Raw genomic sequence first — 22501 nt, 5'->3', positions numbered from 1 at the left:
GGGGTAGGACAGTCATTTAAAAACAGTTAATTATATTTAGACTTTGGCAGTATGTGTGAATACTGTATTACAAAAGTGTGGCTTTGCATAGGAGTGCGATTATAACCAAATATGACAACAAAAGAACACAGCTGTGATCTACCCACAAAGCATCAATACCTAGAGAATTCTATTAGCAGCCACCTATCTTGATGATGAATGAAACAGATCATCCTCTTCTCGGACAAGTGTTTTCCAAAGTGCCCCCTAATTAATCCAGCCCACTATATGCAAGTACTTACAAAAATCTTTGTAAATGCTGGGACTCACTAATAGGCTCCTCTTTGTTGAGTCATAGTAGATCCCTGTCACTGCCCACCACCCACATACTGCAGCTATGCTGCTTTTCTGTGCACTAGACCAGCTCAGTGTCCATGAGAGCCGAGAATGGAACTTGCTGGAAAAAGGACATGAAATAGGCTCTTTTTATTTTGTCCACATTTATACTTGAGAAATATTTATACAGTCCAGGCCTCAGAGGCTAGTGTGACAGAAAAACAAAATTAAATTTAAATTAAATGTTGTCTCCCCTACTATTTTAACAGTGCTTGGGAGGGAGGAGATAAAGAACAAATAGTATAGGCTGTTAGCAAGGTTATCTCCAGCATGGAACTGATGTTAAACAAATAGTAAACCAGATTACCATGCTGCTTGTTCCATGTTCACAAACCTCTCTCTATGCATCATTCAACAAGCAATTACTCTCTTGCTCAAAGCAAGTACCTCTCTGGCCATGGCAAGAGAAGGCAGTGCCACTCTCATAGTTAGTAGTCAGCTGGATTTAGTTTCCTCTTTTGTTTCAGCCAGTATATCAGGATCTTGTTTATGATTCATTAAAGGACAAACTAATGTAATGATACCCAGTGACTGACAACAACAGGACACAGGTCAAGCACAAAGTCAAAGAAAGTCAACGGCATCAAGGGCAAAAATTGCATTGTAAACTCAAAAGCTTCTTGTGACTAACACACTCCATTTCTAAAAGTGTTCGTGTATTTTAAAGCAAAAATCCATCCATGGTGCTTAGTCCAATTGTTGAGTTTTACCTTCTGTAAATCTACTGCAAAAGGACCCCTGCAGCATGTTACAAGCTATAATTAGCATTTCTCAGCTTGCTTCCAGCGGTGGCCAAAGGGCTGAAATAGTCATAGTTTGACACACAGCCGGTCCATTGCAGTCTCTTACCCCTCTTTCATATAGTTCACCATCAAAAGAAAAGCCTTAATCAAGACTTGGAAGAGCCCTAAAAACATTTTCCAGGAGGGAGTTGATTATAATCTGCAGGCAGCTGGATTACACACATTGAGGTAGGAACTGGTAACAGAATAGATGCTCTTGCTGGAGAACATAGACCCTAATGCAAGTTTTATTTCTCTAAGGTTACTGCGACAGAGGTTAAGCAGCTGGCATGTTGTGACCTCTGCTTATCGCATTGATCACACTCATCTCACTGTTACCTTAGGCTCTTCTTGTGTGTCTGCTATAATTAGCCGTTGTCTCGTATTATATTTCGATTTTAAGATCTTCTGGGCAGGGACTGTCTTTTAGTTATATCTTTGTATCATGTCTAATATAATGGGCTCAAGCCAGTAGGAGCTATTGTAATACAAGTAACTGACAAGGGATTTCTTTGTAATTCAAAGATGCCAGAATCTCCCTTTCAGCAGACTATCATAATGAAACAAAATTAGACAATGCTATTCTGCACCACGCAACTATTTTTCTTATGCCAGTGGGGGGATTGTGGGTACTGGCTTGCAATGGCAAGGTAAAATATCTGGAAGCTTTCTAAACTTTGATGAAGAGAAGAAGTGGTGATCACGTTTTAGAAGGGCTAATTGTAAAATCATGTCAACGTATAGAAAGATGTATGTAGCTGTAAAATTCACGCTGTAACAGCCAGCACATCCCTTGGCCCACGCTGCTTCCCACAGCCCCCATTGGCCTGCAGCGGCAAACCAGTCCTACATTATCCTTTTGCCATCAGCAGTAAGATCATTCTGCTGGGGTGAAATGTTACAGATTTCAATAACCTTATTCTTGCACAAACATTTTTTTTTTAATAAAATATTCTTAGCGGAACAAATTAAAATAATGCATCAAAGAATTGTGGGTGGGTAGCATGGGAGGAAAGGACTTTGTGGAAGCTGAGAAGTTGGGTTTGATCCTCATACTTCAGTCTTGGCTTTCTTGCGGACTGGGAGAACACCTTCCTCCTCTGATGTTCGGGGGGTTTTCTTCGTGTACACCACCCCAAACGCAGTCTTTCTGGTTTCTGGAATTTAAAAATGAAAAAAACCAAAGTTTAAAACAGATCAAGTAAAAGTGATATGAATATGTTAACTGCTCATTTCAGTCTGTTTCCATACTTGTGCCTAACAAGTACTTCTCCATCTCCCCCCCACAGATAATGCCAGCACAATGCAATGGATCTGAATTGTATGTTACTAATGCAGTACTTCTCAAATTTGCATTCTGTTGCCTATTTCATATGGGAGGTAACTCCAGATTGCCTCATTCTGCCAATCCCAAATTCCCTCTTTTCATGTGGCATTGCGTCCCCTTTGCTCTCCATAGTAGCAGCCTGTACATTTCATACAGTGATGAAGCATTAAAATGAGAGCACTCAAACACATTAAAAAAGGCAGCAGACACAAAGATGCTCAAACCCAAGAACAACAAGTGCATATTCAAAAGATTAATTATTTCAGTCTCCTAAATTATACCACAGAACTGGGTAACAAGATGCTAACAAGGTCATTTCATCCAGCTTTGCAGAGACTGCTGGATTCCTCCTTCCCAAAGGAAAACCCCAAATTCTCAGATTTTGGAGAACAGATTCCTGTATGTTTCACACAAGGGCCATTGCAAATTGCATTCCACTCACATTCACTGAGTCCCCCAGACACCCAGCTCCTCTTCTTCAGGCATAATTATCTTGACTTTTGGCATCACAAGACCCCACAGGCCATAGGGAATGGAAAAGGAAGCGGGATCACTAATTCAATCCCCACGCCTGCTCATCTGCTCATCCTGATACATGCAAGTGAGTTTACTACCTACCATTCCTCTATTTCTTGGGGATCCTCCTGTGATGTCTCAGAGGAGTTCAGTGGACTTGTTCTGGAACTACTATTGTGGAGAGCACAGTTTCCACACTTCACTCACTTGACATAGAAAGCATGCACACTGAACTTTCCGGCACCATCAGTAGGGAAAGAGCTGAAGGTCTTGTGTACCAGGAGGGTGGGGATGGTTTAAAGTTGGTTATTGGTGCAGCTGTTCCAGTGCAAACCCCAAGTGCAGATGTGCTGCATAGGAATAAGCAATGACTTGCACTGGTCAGTTACAAGGTACATAGTTATCTGCGTAGATAAGACCCAAAACGGGTCACCAATATTAGGCAGGATAATATCTATACATTGTATTTTCTATAGTCTCAATTCCTGAGATTCTGAACGTAGAGAACACAGGAATACTTGCCATAAGATAGACAAGGGGCAAATATGGCTTTCAGATCCTTGTAAGCCCATGATTTAGGAGGCTACAGATAGTAACTGAGGGTAGGAAGTAGCTCCTGAAGGTGACCTGAAAAGGGAGAGAGAAAAGTGGGCTTGTGCCCTGAAGAAGGCTGGAAAGGGTTTGTGCTTTTTTAAAGCAGAAATTAAAAGATAGAAATTCAGGTCTTTGTTTTGCCTGGAGACTACAGCAATGGGAGAACTAATTATATTATGACTTCACAAGAGTCAGGAGACAAAGCTGAATTATAACAGAACAAGGACTTGTTCAGACTGTTTAAAACTCTGTTTTCCTTTGGCTACAATCAATGGACTAATGAACATTTTAGAGAAAAGATGCTTCTGTTAAACATTTGACACCCTGCTTCCCTTCAGCTAAGGCGTGCAATCTCACAGTAGTCACTTGCATGACTCTCCCCTTCCTCTTCCCCCGTCCCAAACAGTCCCCAAGTGATGCCTCAGCAAAACCAGGGAACATCAAATTTGATATACCCAATATTTCTGAAGTTAAAAAAACAAACAAGGAAAAATAAAGATTATCCTGAAAGACTAAAAAGGCCTTTAGGACTTCTTGATATAACAGAAGCAGCTAAAACTGCCAAACCCACTTAAAAATATCTTATAAATTGGACAATTAGTTAAAATACAAAATCAAGTGGATTTGTTTCAGCTTAATACCACAGAGAGAAAAACAGTTTTGCACCGACTTGTAATACTTTTAAGTAGTGGCAGTGTGGCTTTGCATTAATCAATTAGCACCTAGTTACAGCAGTAGGGCATAAATAATCCTTATGCTAATTCTGCTAATTTTACTAGATGCCCAAAAATCCACAATCAAGGAAGAAGGCCATATTGGTTAAAAAACGGTTTTGAAGGAAAGCAAAGGCAGCTACAAAAAAAACCTAATACATAAATGGAAGAACACTGAAGTTGACCGTAACGAATATATAGAAGTTAGAAATTGTAGAAAATTGATAAGGGAGCAAAGGGACACAAGGAAAAAGCCATGGCCAGCAGCGTTAAGGACAATAAGGAAGTTAGATATATTAGGAACAAAAAGAATTCTGTCAATGGTATTGATCCATTAGTAGATGGAAGTGGTAGAATTATCAATAATAATGCAGAAGTGTTAAATAAATATTTCTGTTCTGTATTTGGCGAAATAAACAGATGATACAATGTCATCATATGATAACATACTTTCCATTCCTCTAGTATCTCAGGAGGATGTTAAACAGCATCTACTAAAGTTAACCATTTTTAAATCAGCAGGTCCAGATAACTTGCATCCAAAATTTTAGAAAAGCTGGCTGAGGAGCTCACTGTCCTCTTAATGTTGGTTTTCAATAGTCATGGAACACTGAAGAAGTTCCAGAAGACTGGAAGAAAGCTAATGTTGCCCCAACATGTAAAAAGGGTGAACAGGGTAACCTGGGTAATTATAGGTCTGTCAGACTGACATTGATAATTGATAATGGAGCAGCTGATACAGTACTCAATTCATAAACAACTAAAAGAGGATAATGTAATTAATGCAAATCATCACAGTTTTATGCAAAATAGGTCCTGTCAAACTAACACGATACCTTTTTTTAGGATGATATTTTAAAAGATTACAAGTTTGGTTGATAAAGGTAACAGTGTTGATGTAATATACTTAGACTTCTGTAAGTCATTTGATTTGGTACTGCACAACATTTTGATTTAAAAAGCTAGAAAAATATCAAATTAACATGGCGCACATTAAATGGATTAAAAACTGGCTAACTGACAGGCTTCAAAATATAGCTGTAAATGGGGAATCATAGCTAAAGGGGTGTGTTCCTAGTGTGTTCGCACAGGGATATGTTTTTGGCTCTATACTATTCAACATTTTATTCAATGAATAAAACATTAAATCACCACTGATGAAGTTTGCTGATGACACACAAATTGGGGGAGTGGTAAATAATTAAGAGGTCAGGTCACTAATACAGAGCTATCCGGATCGCCTGTTAAACAGGGTGCAAGTAAACAATGTGTGTTTTAATACAGCTAAAACATAACTGTATACATCTAGGAACAAAATGTAGGCCATTCTTACAGAACGGGGAACACTGTTGCGGGAAGCAATAATGCTGAAAAAGATCTGGGGGTCATGTTTGGTAATGAACTGAACATGAGCTCCCTGTGTGACCTTGTTGCCAAAGGGGCTAATTCAATTCTAAACAGGGGAACCTTGGGTAGGAGTAAAGAGATTATTTTACCTCTGTATTTGGCACTGGAATACTCTCTCTAGTATTCTGATGCCCACAATTTAAGAAGGATGTTGAAAAATTGGAGACATTCAGAGGAGAGCCACGAGAATGACTAAAGGATTAGAAAACATGCCTTATGGTGATAGACTCCAGGAGCTCAATCTATTTAGCTTCACAAAGTGAAGGTTCAGAGGTGACTTGATTACAGTCTGCAAGTACCTACAAGCAGACCAAAAAATGGGATCTTTGGTCTAGCAAAGAAAGTTATAACATGATCCAATAGCTTGAAGATAAAGCTAGACCAATTTTAGACTGGAAATATGGCATAAAATTTTCACACAGAGTAAATAACCATTGAAACAATTTACTAAAGGTCATGGTGGATTCTCTGTCACTGACAATTTTCAAATCAAGATTGGATATTTTTCTACAAGATATCCTCTAGGAGTTATTTTGTATTATAAAAGAGGTCAGACTAAATGATCACAATGGCATGTTCTGGCCTTGGAATCTATGAGTCTAGGGTAGTTTAATTGGTTTAGAACAAGGCTACCACCCAAGTGCTGCACAAAGCATTTATTTAGCTGTGAGGGTTTTGAAATGTGGTTTCATTTACAAGCCCTTAAGGTCGAAGGCAGAATAATAGTCACAACACAGCCACAGTGTTTTAAACTCACCAAGCTATAAAAAGCAACTAGATAAAAGTTTAGGCTTTATTTTCCACTCCTGAAATCTTATTTGTATTCCATGTGAAAAGGCCTTGCAGAAAGGCCAACCGCAGTGTGTCTGAATGGATACACATGTTGTCTTTTGGAAGATGTAACATTTTTCTCCAGAGTATTTGAAAAAGCTCAGCACTTCTGAACAAAATTTCTTGTTCTTTAAAATTCCTTTGCATCCCAAGATTTTAAAAGTGGACATTTAAAAATCGTAATGCATTGTCAAACTTCAAATCAGGATCAGTTCAGGCCTTCACAATAAGTAACATTTTTTTTTTAAATCTGATTTGGGGGCATCTTACTTTTGAAGTATTAAAAAGCAACGGCATAACACAGACTTGAGTGTTACCCTCTTCAGCATTTTCATTCTATCTACCTGCACCTAAAGCATTTCAATCTATTCAAAAACACTTTACTTTACAGAAGGATGAAAACTGATACGGGAAGTTATAATGGCACCTAACACCACCACTTGTCAAGTATTCTAGTATCCCCAAGCCATACATGCAATTTTCACCAACATTAACTGGAAAGATACTCGTCTAGTTGTTGGGAAGAAAAAAAAACTCCATGTACAATACATGTATTGCTAGCAGACAGGAAACCTACCTTAAGATAACCTTGCAAAAGAACTGCTCACTCATCCTGGGCAAGCACTTTTTTTGGACAGGTAAAGAAAATATCAGCTTTTTTCAACATCACGGTAAAGGGTGAGCAAGTACACTGTGTGTCAGGGCAATGCAGTTTCAATTTACTACTGTCACTGCAGATTGGCAAGAGGATAGAGGCTCACAGTGAATAGGCTCAGACTTCTACATGAAGTCAAACATGCCATTGACAACAGTTTCAGGTCCCACCTGTTTTGTAGTTAGAGTTCCAGGTCCAGACCCAGTGTGTCTTCTCTACATAGAGCAACTCAATTCTGGTATTAAATTATTTCTATGGTCAAAACTGACCAGTCATTCACACCACTTATTATGGTACACATGGCAGACCTCTCTTACAGTGAAAGAGATTCAAGCCAGAGTAAACAAATTAAAACAAGGAGTTGCTAAGAGGTGATAAGAGTTTTTATTGGGGGAGGAGGGAGGGAGTGGGGAGAGGAATTAGTGGCACGCTGTAAAGTGGCTAACTGGGAAACTAGGATGTTTAAATTGATATATGGCATGTTGTCTTATTCATCTCTATGTGCCAGTGAATGCAGCACATAATACAACTGGAAGATTGTTGATTTCCACCGTAGTAGGTAAGAGCCAAATTGCCTTCTGCCTGTTGTTCAATGATGACATATATGAGCATATAAGAATTATAGTAGTTGTATAGATTTCTATGCTGAAAGCACAGTGATACAAGTTCTAATCTTCTAATACCTCAGAACATTGCACCTCTGCTAGTATCATTTCTTACCAACGAGAGAACACTGAGTTTGATTTCACATCATTCATGAAGTGCTCTCACAGCATACTGCAGCAATGAATAAAGTCAATGTAAAATGAAAAGTCACAAAGGGAAGACAGGGGCATCTACAGACATGCATAAAGAGTGTGAATGCAACAGAATCTGCTGTCATTTAAGGCCAAATCTTGATCCTATTGAAGTCATTGGCAAAGTTCCCACTGATCTCAGCCAGTCCAGGATTTGGCCCTTATGAATCAAAATGCTATTTTGCTACATAATGTAATAGACTGATGTGCGGTTTGATTCTATGATCTGTGCTTTCCCAGAGGAGCCCCATAAGTACTATTATAAGTATTCCAAGGCAATCACCACCACTGGCAAGACCCATTCATTTCCTCTTACTCCTTGGGGAAGGCCACTGCACTGAGGGAGAGAAAAGTACATGGAATGGAGAAGAGGCACCTGTGGATCATCACCTAGAGAAAGAAGAATTCCAAGAAGACTCTTCCTTTAAGAGAGGGCCCAGCACCATTTGGAAAATAAGGTGTCAGAGCTGCATTACTAAAAAAAATTATGTAAATTAATGTGAAACAGAAGATAGTTGTGCTATTTACTCACCTCCATGAAGGAGGACTGCTCTGCAGTTGGTAGAAATAGCTGCCTTGGCGTCACTTTCAGACAGGCCAAACAACAAACCTCTGTCACCTTTGTTAAGGAGCTTAGTGTACAAAAAGGAGTGAACAGATTAAGAGGTTCTTTCCCCTGGGGTAGATTTGGTCACTTGACAAGTAACTGGGAACTATCAAAGCTGCAAGTCAGAATGACATCTTGCATAAAGTTACTCAAAGAGTGGTACTATTATATGGATGGCACTTAAAGTATAGAGGATCTGATTCAATGCCTACTGAAGCCAATGGAAGTACTTACATTGTCAACATTCTATTGATTCTACTGTTGGATCAGGCCCTAAGCAAGGCTGAATCAGGCCCTAAGCTGAAGAACCCATTCCCTTTTGAGGACAGAATCTTCAGTCCAGTTGAGTATTCTTCTCCAGACTTGTCCCTGTCCAAACTAGCCTTTCAATGAAGTTAGGAAACCATGTTTATATGCTGTTCCATCGAACCTGGTTTGAAACGTGGTTTGGTAGGGCACTGTGAAGGGGACTAGGAGTTGGCCAGAAAATGGAATTTCCATCCTACAGAGGATTCTGAAGTCTTGCAGGAGGGGGAGAATCCTCCTAATTTGGGAAGAAAAGGAAACTTGGATCTACTTTCTAATCAGACAAAACAAGTTTGGCACTCTCCCATACCCATTCAGAATCCTGATTCAGGAAGGAAATCGTCAACTGGCCTCATGGTATGAAATATAGCAGGTGTACACATACCCATATTCTCCAAGAGTGACAAACTAGAATGCGGAGACTTTACTTTTTTTTGTTTTGTTTTGTTATTGCCAGTTGCAGTATTGTCATTCTCTAGTATTAAAGCGTGAAGCCAAAATCTGTTTCTCAGATCTGACACTGTATTATAAAAGCATTATAGTTTACCTAATCACAAAAGAACCCAAACACTCCTACTGAGGACAAAGCAAATTAGAGTTATTTAACAGTCTTTTTATAGTTGCAATGCTTATGTTGAAAGAGTTCTAGTACAGATAGATTGCACCCTATCTTTTCACAGAAAGGTATTTTTATTTTATTTTATTTTTAAACTTTGTTTTATTCAACACTGCAGCTGGAGACATACTTTAGAAATACAGAAGAGATTTTAGTCTATGAATTTGGTTCTGAAATTAATAATTCAAACAACCTTCCTGCTGCCATGAGTTCTGTTACAATCACTATGTAAGTCACAATTATGTAAGTCACAAATTTTAAAAAGGTCTGGAGGGTGGGGGAGATAAAGGCATAGAAATATTTTTATTGCAATACCAAAATATTTGAAAGTCAACTGCAAGTTTCCTACATTATTCTTAAAGATCAGATTTTACTTGGGAAAGGATACAGATTAGCCACATCATAAGGACCTCGAAGTTCTAATGGCTAAAACAGAAGACACAAGTGAGAATATCTACACACCCCCTCTATTTATTTTAGAGAGTCACAGTTTGCAAAATAAGATTATTTACAGAAACTATCAGCCATTAACTGTTAATTTAAATTTCATATAATTAATTTAATAATTTCCCGAGTTGTTGAAGATGCTAACATGAGAGCAAGACAATTGCTATCACCAAGGGAAAACAGGAAGTGCCCACTTCCACTAGCAGAATTAAGAAAATGCAATAAAATGATACACAAGAAACCAAAATAAAAATTCAAAAGAGTAATTATATTGATGCTTATATTTCTAGCAGAAATTTATTTACATTAAACTTATTTACATTAAAAAAATACTGACTTACCCTTTCAGCTGCACTGGATATAATTATGTTCTAGAGAATAAAGGAGAACAAGCATTAATCTTAGATAAATGTTATTAATAAATTGAAGATTAACATAAACCCAACACTAATACTCCTATGAATATCATTTAAAGTTAAGAGTTAATTCTGTTATCTAGCTAAAGTATCTGCTGCTTTCTGGAACAGGCAAATCCATGAAGATTATAGATCATGGCTCCTTAGAAATAATAAACTAAAACCATCTACCAGCTTTGCAAGTTGCAGAGCTTACTGGGCCAAGAGTCTATACCAAAAAAAAAAAAAGAAAAGAAAAGAAAAGAAAAGAAAATTCCAGCTACCAATACCCTTAATTATGGAACATCTAATCTTTTCTAAAGCCGATGCTTTTAAAATGGTCGATTTTTTTCAGAGCAACCGGTCAGTTACTGCAGATGTAATACTGGGGCAATGCAGGGCATTCACAAAAAACAGTCCTGGTGACTTAAGGTTTGCACAAAAACAGATGTTTATGCATATTGTTAAAGGTATGTAGTGAATTTCTAAATGACAAAAAGCACATCTTATAGATCTAGGCACCTGTACATATGTTAAACTATCGTATCATACCGTATCATATCTTACAAAATACTTTAAATACAGAATCTTACATGTATGTAAAAACAATTAAGTGAAAACATCACTAAACTCCTATTACATAGAACGAGCCCATGCTGCTGGCTGCCACAGGGCAGATTTCTGGCTGAAATAGCTCTATCCTACATTCTTCATTCCTCAGTTTCAGAAGCAGGGCAGAAAGTCTTATATCTGAAGTCTTATATCCCCATGTCCCTCCTATTGATATGTTGCATTCCACCAGGGTAGCCTGTCAATCCTGGTGGAGCCTCACATTTCATGCATAGCAGTGTATCAGACTCCTACCCACCAGTCCTCAGTAGAGAGGAGGAGGAATCGCAGCTTGCTTTCTTCCCTTTCTCCATGAAGATGTGATAGGTAGCACCACCTCCTGAATCTTTCTTCTCAGCCTCCTGTGCCCGCATGCCTCAGCACTGGGCAGGGACTCTCCTCTGGCCTCCCTCCAGCTAAGGGGAGTTATGATGTTGCCACCTCCTGGACTCTGCTGTCTGTTCTCCTGCATAGAGCCTGGAAGACAGGCATTGGCTGCTGCAGCTCAAAGCAGCAGGCTTAATTTTTCCAGCTGACGCAGTCAGCATCGCTGAAACTCAAAAGCACCCTTGAGATCCATACTAAGCAGGTTTAAAGCTGACCTGCAAAGCAAAAAAAAATCTCCTGGGATCTCTCCTGATGTGCGAGGGGAAGTTCCTCTGTGGGTTACTTCTGCTTCTGGCTTCCAGTGCTCTCTGAGCCATAAGGGTCTGCACGTCCTTTCCTGCTCAGCACCTGAAGAAGTCTTGTGCATAATGGAGACAGTGAGGTCGTTCTATGGAAATACAGATACCTCTGAGGTAATCGGAGCTCCTACTTGTACACGCAGTTGCTCTCCTCAAATCCATGCTCCACTCCTTGTGTTGGGAAAGTGGAGGGGCAAGTGAAGCCATGTAGAAGAGCAGCAAATGGGCCATATCCCCCTAACAGGAGTCGTGTGGTATTTAAGTGTCAATGATGTCAGAGTGGGAAGAGTGCTGAGGCCTCACAGCTCAGGCTTTGAGAAGGAATCCCACAGCCCTATTTTCATCTTTAAAATGGTATGAGAGATCTTTAAGGCTAATGCTTTAGAGGTAGGTTTCCATGAGCACCTTATCTAAAGTCATTACAGGCAAGAGTCCTTTGGGGTTCACCATTAAAGGAACTGTGGCAGCTATGCAAAGAACTGGGATGTGTGAGCCCCCGAAACACTCACCCTCTGCCATGGCCTAGGGGTCCCATAGAAGCCTAGTGAAGGAAAGAGGGGAGTTAGCCAGCCAGGGAGATGGGAGAGGAGTGTGGTATTCTTCCTCCCCCCACCACTTTCTTATGAATGCATAGATGCTGATATTGAGGGCAATCAGTATTATCAGTGGTAAGTCAGTGGATTATATTAATGGGTTTTCACTGGCTGACGTCAAGCTAGTGCTTTTAGCCAGTATACTTGTTAATAGGGGTCAAAATGTACTGAAGATTTGATCTGCCCATTGCTGAATTAGTACTATTAGTATTGGGGTGTGTTTTTCGACCCCCGTCAAAAAATTTTTAAAAATCCAGCCCTTGGAAGAGTTAGGGGTTTTGTTTTGTGTGTTCAACTCCAAAACACAGAGACAGACTATTTAGCTCATCCCATAGCTGATGTAACTCTGGCTTTTTTCACATCTGTGGGTAAAGGGTTGTAACTAAGAGTACGTCCACACAGCAATTACACACCTGCAACTGGCCTGGGTCAACTGACTTGGGATCGGGCTACGAGGCTGTGAAATTGCTGTGTAGACGTTCAGGCTCAAGCTGGAGCCTGAGGTCTGGGACCCCATGGGTAGGGAGGGTCTGAGAGCCTGGGCTCTAGCCTGAGCCTGAACATCTACACAGCAATTTCACAGCCTTGCAGCCCAAGCCCCATGAGCCTGAGTCAGCTGACCTGAGCCAGACACAGCTGTGCCATGGGTTTTTTTTATTCCAGTGTAGATGGAATGAGTGTAATTATGATGCTCTTTTTTCTTTTCTTTTCTTTGGCAGGCAAAGGCTCAGTCACGTGTTCAGAAATTCCAGCATCAAACTTCCTTGAAACTGCTCAGCCGATGCAACTCCAGAAGAATTTGAACAACTGACTGAGTTAATTTTATTTCGGTTTGAGAACTCACCTTTCCTTTGCAGATCTGCATCAGACTAAGAGCATTTGAAATTGTGTATCTTCTCATTGTGGAGTCTTTGATGGCAGGGGTGTAAAGAAGTTCAAAGTAAATGCCGCGATCTATTGCCTTCACATGAAAGAAAGAAAATAATCAAAAACCAAAAGCAGAGTCACATAACAATCTTACAACTAGTGCCTATTATTGATGACTTCTTCTCTCAGTTCTACCGCTTTATATACAAAACTAACATGCGGCAATTGTTCTGATAGAAACACACTGTAGTCTGAAGGGTTAAAATAAAGACATTGTGTCTGTACGCCATGTAAATGCATTTGAACTTAAGACTGTCAGGTAACTGAGGCTTATTTTAAAAAAAAAAAAAAAAAAGAAAAAGCCTCTTCCTCTCTACTTGCCAGACTGTAATAGGCTTTCCAAGACTGCTCAGATAAGAGACATCAGAGTTGATCAGCTGCAAGTGTGGAAGTCTCAAAGCGTGAAAGAAAGAGAACAGTGGGAAGTTTCTTCTCTTCAGAAGGCCAATCATGGCTCGAAAGTCTGAAGACCTGGCTAATCATTAGAGCATTTCATGGACAGACAGGCACTGTAAAAATTGTCAGAACACTCCTTCTGCAGCTTCATAGCTGGCTTTGAAGAGTATCACTTTCCAAAGTTGAGGGTTCTCCCTAGCACCCATCACCACAGTACTCAAGTACTCACTAACAGAGAAGTTATTCCGGGAGAAGAGCGAAGTTAATTAAATCTTCCCCACCCCATTTGACAATTTTTGAAGGACAGTAGGTTGTAGTACAGTTTGTTATTTATTATTTCTATTGTGGTAGTACCTAGGAGCCCCAGCCATGGACCAGGACTTCATTATGCTAGGTGCTATACTATAATGATAAATAATAATTAATAATAAATAGTGTGTAATGAGCATGTCATAAAAACAAATTTTATAGTTCCAAGATCACCGCTTTTATAATTTATACTCAGGTAAAGGAGAAAATCCCTGGAAATATTCATTTTTAGAAGGGGGTTTGCGAGACTTGACATTTTAGTGAAAGGGGTTCACAGGTTGTTAAAATTTGGGAACCACTGCTCTCGCCCTTCGAATGTGATGCACCGTGGAAAAACGCTACTGCTCACCCTGTTTCCATACTGGGGTGGTGCCATTGATGCAACTCAGGTGCCCACAAGTACATAAACTTCATAACTAGCTCCTTTGGTGGCTGTCTCAGGACAATGACTGCAGTTTGAGGAAGCTTTATACTGGACTACCCTCTAATCTGAGAATTGGGCTCTCTACCTCTAGGCTGAGTCACATTGGTGGGAAAATGCCCATGGGCACCTGTTCTCAGGATAATTACGACATCAGCGTTCAGGGCTTTCAAACTATTGAAAGGAAACATTGTGATTCTGAATTTTTAAAATGGGATGTACAGCAAAGGTATTTTTGTTTGGTTGGTTTTTTTAATTTATTTTTTGTCTGTTTTGAAGTTTGACATAAAATGTAGGTTTCAGAGGAAAAACACTCCCACCAGCCTGGCTGCTGCTGTCTGCAGAGTGGTGAAGTGCATCCCTAGGGCTTGGTGCAGTGTGCTCCATTTGCAACAGAGTGCAACACAGACTGTTGGCATAGAGAGAACTAAGGAAGCTGCCCCAGGGAACTCTGGGATACATTCAGAGGCCTTCTGGGATCTGAGTCAAGCTGGAGTTGCGTGCATACAGGAAAGCAATAGGGCTCTGACCCTAGGTCCCAGCTTAACCTGGGCTTGGACCCAGGGCTGGCTCTTAGGATTTTTGCCACCCCAAGCAAAAAAATGTTTGGCCGCCCCCGCTTTTTTTTTGTGCCTCTCCCGCCCCAACTCCATCCCTTCCCAACCCCTTCCCCAAATCCCTGGCCCTGCCTCCTCCCCCTGGCGTGCCACTTTTCCCCCCCCATGTTGCTTCCTGCGGCTCTCTCCCCCCACCCCCCCCAGCTCACCTCTGCTCTGCCTGATCCTCTGAACACGCCGCTGCTCCGCTTCTCCCCCCCCCCCCAGGCGTGGGAGAGGCAGCACTTTCACGGGAGCAGGCGGAGTGGAGGTGAGCGGGGGGTGGGGGAGGAGCACAGGAAGTAACAGGGGGGAGAGGAGATAGAGGAACCGCTCCCCGCTCCAGCTCGCCTCTGCTCCACCACCGCTGCCTCCCGCAAGCGCGCAGCTGCTTGGCTTCTCCTCCCTCCCTCCCAGGCTTGCTACGCCAAACAGCTGTTTCGCACGTGGCAAGCCTGGGAGGGAGCGGGGAGAAGCGGAGCGGCGGCGGCGTGCTCAGGGGAGCAGGCGGAGGCAGAGTGGAGGGGAGCTGGGGCGGCGCGGGCCCATTTCTAGGGGCGGCGTGGGCAGCGCCGGAATGCCGCCCCAAGCACCTGCTTGTTTTGCTGGTGCCTAGAGCCGGCCCTGCTTGGACCCTCCAGTCCTGCAGGGTCCTGGGGTGCTAGGTTTGAGTCCTAGGTTAACACAATTGATGTGTGGACGTAAGGGGAGGTTAGGCTTGGGCCCAGGTTTATATTGGTGTGTAGACATACCCTCAGGGTCCCTGAGCTGTCCAGCTCCCCACATGGAGAACTGCTGGGGCTCTGGGAGCCTCAGAAACATTTTGAGAGGTCAAAACAAAAATGTTGTTTCAGATTTTTTTCCCCCAAACAAGATGCTGAAATTTCTGTTCGGTGAGAAATTTAGAAATTTCATTTTTTGTTCCATATCAGAACAATTTTTTTTGTTATTCCCATGGAACAGGAATTCAAGTTTCCAGACAGCTCTAGCTGTAAATTTTTCAACAACAAGGACTAAAATCTACCCATGGATGCCCACCCATGCCACTGACAAGGAGCTGACACTGGTCCATACTCAAGGAAAGAATCTGACCTAAGAATCCAGACTAAGTTGTGTGGGCAGGATTTTATTTATAAAAGATAGTTTATAAATGGCTGACGCTTTGTTTTTACTCTAACTTCTACCCAGTATCAAATATTCAGCAATTCCATCGGCTGGCACTGATTTCATTTAGTGAAGCACTGCGTTACACAGATGAGACCTCAGTATAGTCATAGTGTAGAAAGGTAAGGAGGGAACACATTTTCAAAGAAAAACCACCCTGTAGTACAAAAGCAGGAAAAGAACCACTCCAGTGAAAAACCTCAGTTGTGTTAATATTAAATACTGAGTTTAGTAGCAGCAAATAATTTAGTTGCAAATTTACCATGTTAACAGGGGGTCTTCGGAAGTAGAATGGCAGCTTTTCTGTTACATTTATGCATATCAGATCCACATCTAGATTTGTGCAAGCGACCTACATCACAAAAACACAAACCGATAAGGCACCTTTAAGTGGGTTACCAGCATTAGACATGCAGACATTTGCTATATCACAGATATGTCAAAGGCATTTCCAGTGTAGTCTATGTTTTAAATCCAAGAGCTGTTCCATGGGGATACCAGCAAGACACTGCAACAGTGCCATGTGGGTGTGTTGGGTTTATTTATTTTTAAAGCACTTAGCCATGTTTAGGACAGCACTTTTTCCATTGAAATAAACAGACAGCTTAGCAGTGGGCATCATCGCTTTGCTCTCAGTTGGCTGTCAGGCACCCCCTTAAAGTGGGTTTAGCAAAGTAGCTCTACCAGACACATTGCTAATACAGCAGAGCCTCCTTTCATCAAACAAACTGCAGAGTAATTCCCCCTCCCTCCCCAAAGTTACTTCTCAAATCCCAGAGGGATGATTCTTGTTTGCTTTTAGGAAAAAGGATTTGGCCGAGGACAGCAGCACTTCAGACACTGCTAAGTGGCTATGGTTTTGGGTGCCCAACTTGGGACCCATTAAAGGAGCCTGATTTTCAGAAAGTGCTCAGTACCACCTTCTTAAGATCTCAAATGGGGTGCCCAAAATCATGACTCACTTTTAAAATCTTGGCTACAGGCTACTAGGGCACATCCCCACAATTTACATTCTCTTTAAAAAGGCAAGAAAAGAGCTAAATGTGGCCAATGAACTGTCTAGAGACAATTAACTCCTCATGAGGGGACCACGTGATTTATATAGTTTCTCCCACAAGACATTAATTGCATACACTGTCTTGTTCACACTATATGTGCATACAACAGTAAAGATGATTATAGGGGACCAGATTTTCTGGTCCATCAAGACCATTTAAAGGCTGGAAGCCATAAATTAGCTGGAGATGGTCAGTGCAGAATTGTGTGTGTGTGTGTGGGGGGGGGGGGGGGAATTCCCCACTGGCAGAAATAGTTTTAGCAGAACCTGAACCAGCCAAAGAGCCCCGCCCCACCCCTTCTCCCCACCACTGTAAGGCAAGTAAGCGTGTTGGGCTTTTCCAGGACAACACAGAGCTCAGCAGTTCCTAATGAGGGAACTGCATGTGGTTCCCTGCAGCATCACTTCTCCACTCTGTCTGAGCACAGCTTGGCTGGAATGGAGAATCTAGCCCACACGTTATCACCAGGTGTGCTGCAAAGCAGAACCCAACTTCCCCCCCATTTTCCGTTTCTCAATGAAGTATAAAGATAGTCTCACAGTTCAAAAGTCACTTTTGTTTTTTTGTTCTAAAATTAGCAGTGTAGGGTCCTCCCTTTGCGCTCTTCACTGAACATCCTGGTAAATTCTTTGGAGGTGCTGAGCCATGTCTCATAAGACCAATAGCAGAGGTGTAGCTCTCCCACATCCCTACCTACTAGTGTTGTGTATCATCATTATTCCAATCCTGCAAGGGGCTTATCAAGGTCCTCCAGGGAAGAGAGATTAGAAACACTAATTTCTAAAATGCTTCAGCAGGCTGTCTTTATACATTATAAAGGAGAAGAGTAAACACTTCTGGTTTTGCTTCCTGGTCCCTTGAAGAAGAGATCTCTGTTAATCAGCTTGTCTCGGGGCACACTCGCCCTGCACTGGATGGGGAAGCATTAACCCTACATTGTGGGGTGAGGAAGCCATGCCTCAACTCTACTGGGCATGCTCCAAATGAACTAGTATAAAAGGGAGAAGCTCAGCTCAGTTGAGCGGACCGCTGGAGAAGGACGCACGCCGTAGGCTCCAGCCAAAGCCCAAGGCTGTGGGAGCTGGAGATGCTGCAACCCAGGCAGACGCCAGGGTACCCAGGGAGGCCTTACAGAGTCTGGAGTCACCGGGGACAGAGCAGATCGGGGAACCTGGAGACAGCGGAGAGGCCCTGGTCGCAGCAGCGGGAACTACGGCAGGAGGCAGCCCAGGGGAATTATATAGTGGCTTGGTTAGTGAACCGGAACCTTGAATCAGCATGTTTTGGTTGGACCCCCCTGCTGACTCAGTGGCACACACTCTTGCCACTACCAGGGCCCTGAGATGGGGCCCGGTGGAGAGGAAGGGCCCTGGGCCCCCAACCCGGGCAGCTACTACCCCACTTTTTTGTGCGTGGCGGCCCCCTTCCCCAACTGAGGCCACTTGGCCTTACTGCCCTGCTAACAGGGGCAAATCTATTGACTTTGGCTGCTCAGCCTTACTGCCCTTCCAACTGGGGATGAATCCATTGACTTTGGCCAGTAGGCCTTACTGCCCTGCTAACAAGGGCGATGCCATTGGTTTTGGCCAGCAAACCTTACTGCCCAGCTGACTGGGGCAAACCTGTTGACTGTGATCACTAGGCCCCACTGCCCAGCAAACAGAGACAAAGCTATTGACCTCAGCCACTGGGCCTTACTGCCCTGCTGACAGGGGTGAATCTGTGAACTTTGCCATTAGGCCTTACTGCCCTGCTAATAGGGGTGAGTATATTGGCTTTGGCCACAGAGACATAAACATGGGCTACTTACACCCTGCCCCTACACCCTAAGGGAGAGGGGGGTACATTCACGTGCACACTGGACGGGGTTACCCCAACCCTGTCACACACCCCCACATTGCTGTAATGCAAGCCTCCAAAGCATGGCTGTTTTACACCATGTACAAATGATTCCTAGATATACTCAGGAGGGCTTCAAGGAATATTGACATTCCAAAATTTAGGCCCCATTTACCCTCCCTTTCAAATCAAGTTTGATAAATAATGTTCAAAATCAGCTGCAGTTCTAGCTTAACAGATATCCAACCAGCTGGCTATACTATCAGACACCCATTTAGCTGGAATGCTGTTTAAACTGAGTTTAAGTATGATTCCTTGATCTGAGTATGGACAGAGCCTTAACCTATTTTTATACCCCTTCCTTATCTATAGTGTAATGCTATCAACTGGAAAGACAGGCAACTCATGGAACATCTACAGGAAATTACAATCATCATCTTGGATCCTCTTAAATTTTTTTTTATATTAAAAAGTCATCCCGGCCATTCCTGTTATCAAGACAGTGACAAAAAGCCAAGGGGTTAGTGAATTTAGTGTGCAAATGTTGACAGTGAGCATGAACAACGCCCTCATTGGGCTTTGAATCATCCCCTTCGTGGGACAACAGCAAGGGCACAGAACTGGGGATGGAAAGACACAAACAAGTGAATGAAAACAAAGGATCAGTCCACACTGCAATAAAACACTCGTGGCTCGCCTGTGTCAGCTGACATGGGATTGCAGAGCTCAGGCTATGAGGCTATAAAACTGCAATGCAGACATTCAAGCTCTGGCTGGTGCCTGGCCTTTGGGACCCAGCCTGAATATCTATACTGCAGTTTTATAGCCCCGCAGCCCAAGTCAGCTGACACAGGTCAGCCACCATGTTTTACTGTAGACATACCCAAAAATACAAAACAGAAGTTCCAGCAGACATGTTGTGGGATGACAGAGAACCAGACTCTCTGCACCTGAGTGGATTAGGAAAACATCTATTCCATGTCACGCATTTGCCGCAACTGGAGGGGGAACTGTTTAAATTCAAGAATACCAGCCTGGACTTCCAGTGTTTAGGTGCTGTCACAAGGAACAAAAAAGGAAAAGCAGAACTAGAGAGAAGAAAGAAGCATGTTTAAAGGGAGAATTCCTAAACTGCCAAGAAAGTTGGAACATTTGCTGAGATCCACTCTACTCCAGTAACTGCTCAGTCTTTGGCTCAACCAGACAACTCACACAGGGTCTGGCTGCCCAAACTTTATAAAGAAAAAAATACATGGAGTCCTACCCACTACAGCTCCAATCATGCACCCTCAAATGGAGGGAACAGCCTCATCTGGTGGACACATTGGTGTTGGCAGTAAAATAAATAATCTATCCCTTGAAATTCCCAAAGACAGAAGGGTTTACTTTGGCAAAGTGATATTTTACTGCTGAAGCCAATAAGATTTAAATGTTGAAGCCTGAAGGAGATGCTTCAAACGAAGATCAGGTAGATGCTAGTGAAGTACTACCTACCTATTAACTTATTTAACAATCAACAGGACATTCAGTCTCTAAAGAATAATGTATTGCACAAATTTCTTGTATAGACTGAACATTCCAGTTCCAGTTGTTTTACATTGTTACCAGTGCCTCCTGGAAAGATCTTGAGCCACCTTAGGATCAAATAAATAGAATCACGGGACTGGAAGGGACCTCGATAGGTCATCCAGTCCAATCTCCTACATTGATGCAGGACTAAGGATTATCTAGACCAGTGGTTTTCAAATTGGGGTACACATACCTGTAGGAGTACGCGAACTCTCATCGGGGGTAAGTGAGAAAAATCCTCTAACAATGGACAACGCATTTTATTTAGTAAGGCTTGGCAATCTAATCAATGTTTAATCGCCATTCAATTAAAACTGAAGCTGCATTGGTGTACATTTCCTTTCTGCTGTGCGACTCACAATCAGAAGTTTTCAAACTGTGGGGCGAGCCCCCCTAGAGGGACAAGGAGGAATGTTCACGGGGGCAGGGCTTGGGGAGGGAGCTTCACCTCACCTCACGGGGCCACCCAGTCTGTCTGGGTTGGGAGTATGTGGGGGTTTGCAACCAAAAATTATAACTCGGGGGGCAGGGGGGGGAAAGAGGGGTTTCAGCTCAAAAACTTTGAAAACTGCTAATCCCTCCCCCGCAAGCATTCCTTTGCACCCCCTGGGGGGGAGGGCGCAATACAGTTTGAAAACCTTTAGAAGCTGTTGCTAAATGGAAGGCAGAACCCCTCTCCCCACAACACACACACACATCACTTCTGCCAATTTCAGATGGGAGCATGTGATAGACTACATTATTTGGAAAGGGGTATGCAGCCTAAATAGTTTGAAAACCACTGATCTGGACCAGCCCACACAGGTATTTGCCTAACCTGTTCTTAAAAACCTCCAATGATGGATGGAGATTCTACAACCTCCGTAGGTAATTGATTTCAGTGTTTAACTACCCTTAAAGTTCGGAAGTTTTTCCTAACCTATATCTCCCTTGTTGCAGATTTCTTCTGGAGGTCATTTGCATCTTTCAAAACCTAAAAACAGAAAGAGGAAGACACTCCAAGGCACCTTAGAAAACTATTCAGAGAGGAACATTAATTTAAAAGAAAAATCAGTCAAATGGGAGTTTTCTTAAACTACAGTTGTTACAAGTAAGATTTAAGATTACCATGGCTGAAAGATATTACAATGAAAGATTTTTTTTTCTGTTTACTTTGTATAGTCAAATTCTGTCAGCTTCCTGTACATATGGGTCTTTCACAAGGCAGAGGAAAACAATTTTTTTTTTTTTTAAAGCAGGGAAGTTTGATGGTTAAACTACAAAAATAGGCAGGAGCATTCAAGGGCAGCTGTAGTAACAGAAAACAGTTTTCAGTCATTTTTTAAATAGACTCCATTCCAAGTTGGCAGACTTCCTTTGAAAGTGAATACTGGCATTGCCATCAAGAGAGTCAGTATGCTAGTTGGTAGCACACCATCTCTCACACGAAAGATCAGTTCACTGTCAACCAGATTAGCAAAAGCAGACGGTTACTTGCTACTCATGCTTGCAATTCCACAGTTAGCAGAGAAGCCTAATGAGTTTTCATCAGTGAATCCACCTGACAATGTTATGTGCGCAAAACATTGACAAATGCGAGGTTGTGTCAGACCATCAGCGAGACTGGGGCACTCAAACCAGCTATGCAAATATCGCACATTTTAACACCTTGTGTATGAGACACAGGGAGGTAGTGAATGTCTACTGCCTGACTAGTTAATCCGGAAACCACCCTCCATTTGATAGTGCTTTAGAACCGATATTCTTCTGGCCGTGGTGTTTGTTCAAGATATATTTACATACAGCAAATACAACAGTACAACTTAGTATGCAGTGTAATGCTCAGTAACCACCGGAGTCTGATTGCACATTAAGTGTATTGCCACAGCAACTGTAAAATGCTTAAAAACATGATGGCCAGAAAATGCAGTTGATTAAGAAGCCGAAACTTCTCCTGTCTGACAGAATGACTCTGAAAAGATATGGT

General features: G+C 42.2%; 1 protein-coding gene across 4 annotated transcripts in view; it reads right to left on the bottom strand.

Moving 5' to 3' along the window:
- Positions 1-450: 450 nt before the first annotated feature.
- The window catches only part of RPP30 (ribonuclease P/MRP subunit p30), a 30653-nt gene continuing 8602 nt past the window's right edge, over positions 451-22501 (bottom strand). Inside the window, exons 6-11 of one of the 4 annotated variants that reach the window (XM_073353818.2) lie at positions 16332-16421; positions 13101-13217; positions 10315-10344; positions 9915-9952; positions 8530-8609; positions 2074-2314 (exon numbers count right to left, since the gene is read on the bottom strand). In XM_073353818.2, coding sequence (XP_073209919.1) covers positions 2208-2314; positions 8530-8609; positions 9915-9952; positions 10315-10344; positions 13101-13217; positions 16332-16421 — 462 coding nt within the window. In that variant the 3' untranslated portion in view covers positions 2074-2207. The other 3 variants (XM_073353820.2, XM_073353821.2, XM_073353819.2) reach the window with 3 other exon arrangements.

This window comes from Lepidochelys kempii, chromosome 7 (genome assembly GCF_965140285.1).
Source record: "Lepidochelys kempii isolate rLepKem1 chromosome 7, rLepKem1.hap1, whole genome shotgun sequence".
NCBI classification, from domain to species: Eukaryota; Metazoa; Chordata; order Testudines; family Cheloniidae; genus Lepidochelys; species Lepidochelys kempii.
Note: the sequence above shows the minus strand (reverse complement) of the source record. Positions and strands in the feature narration are given on the sequence as shown.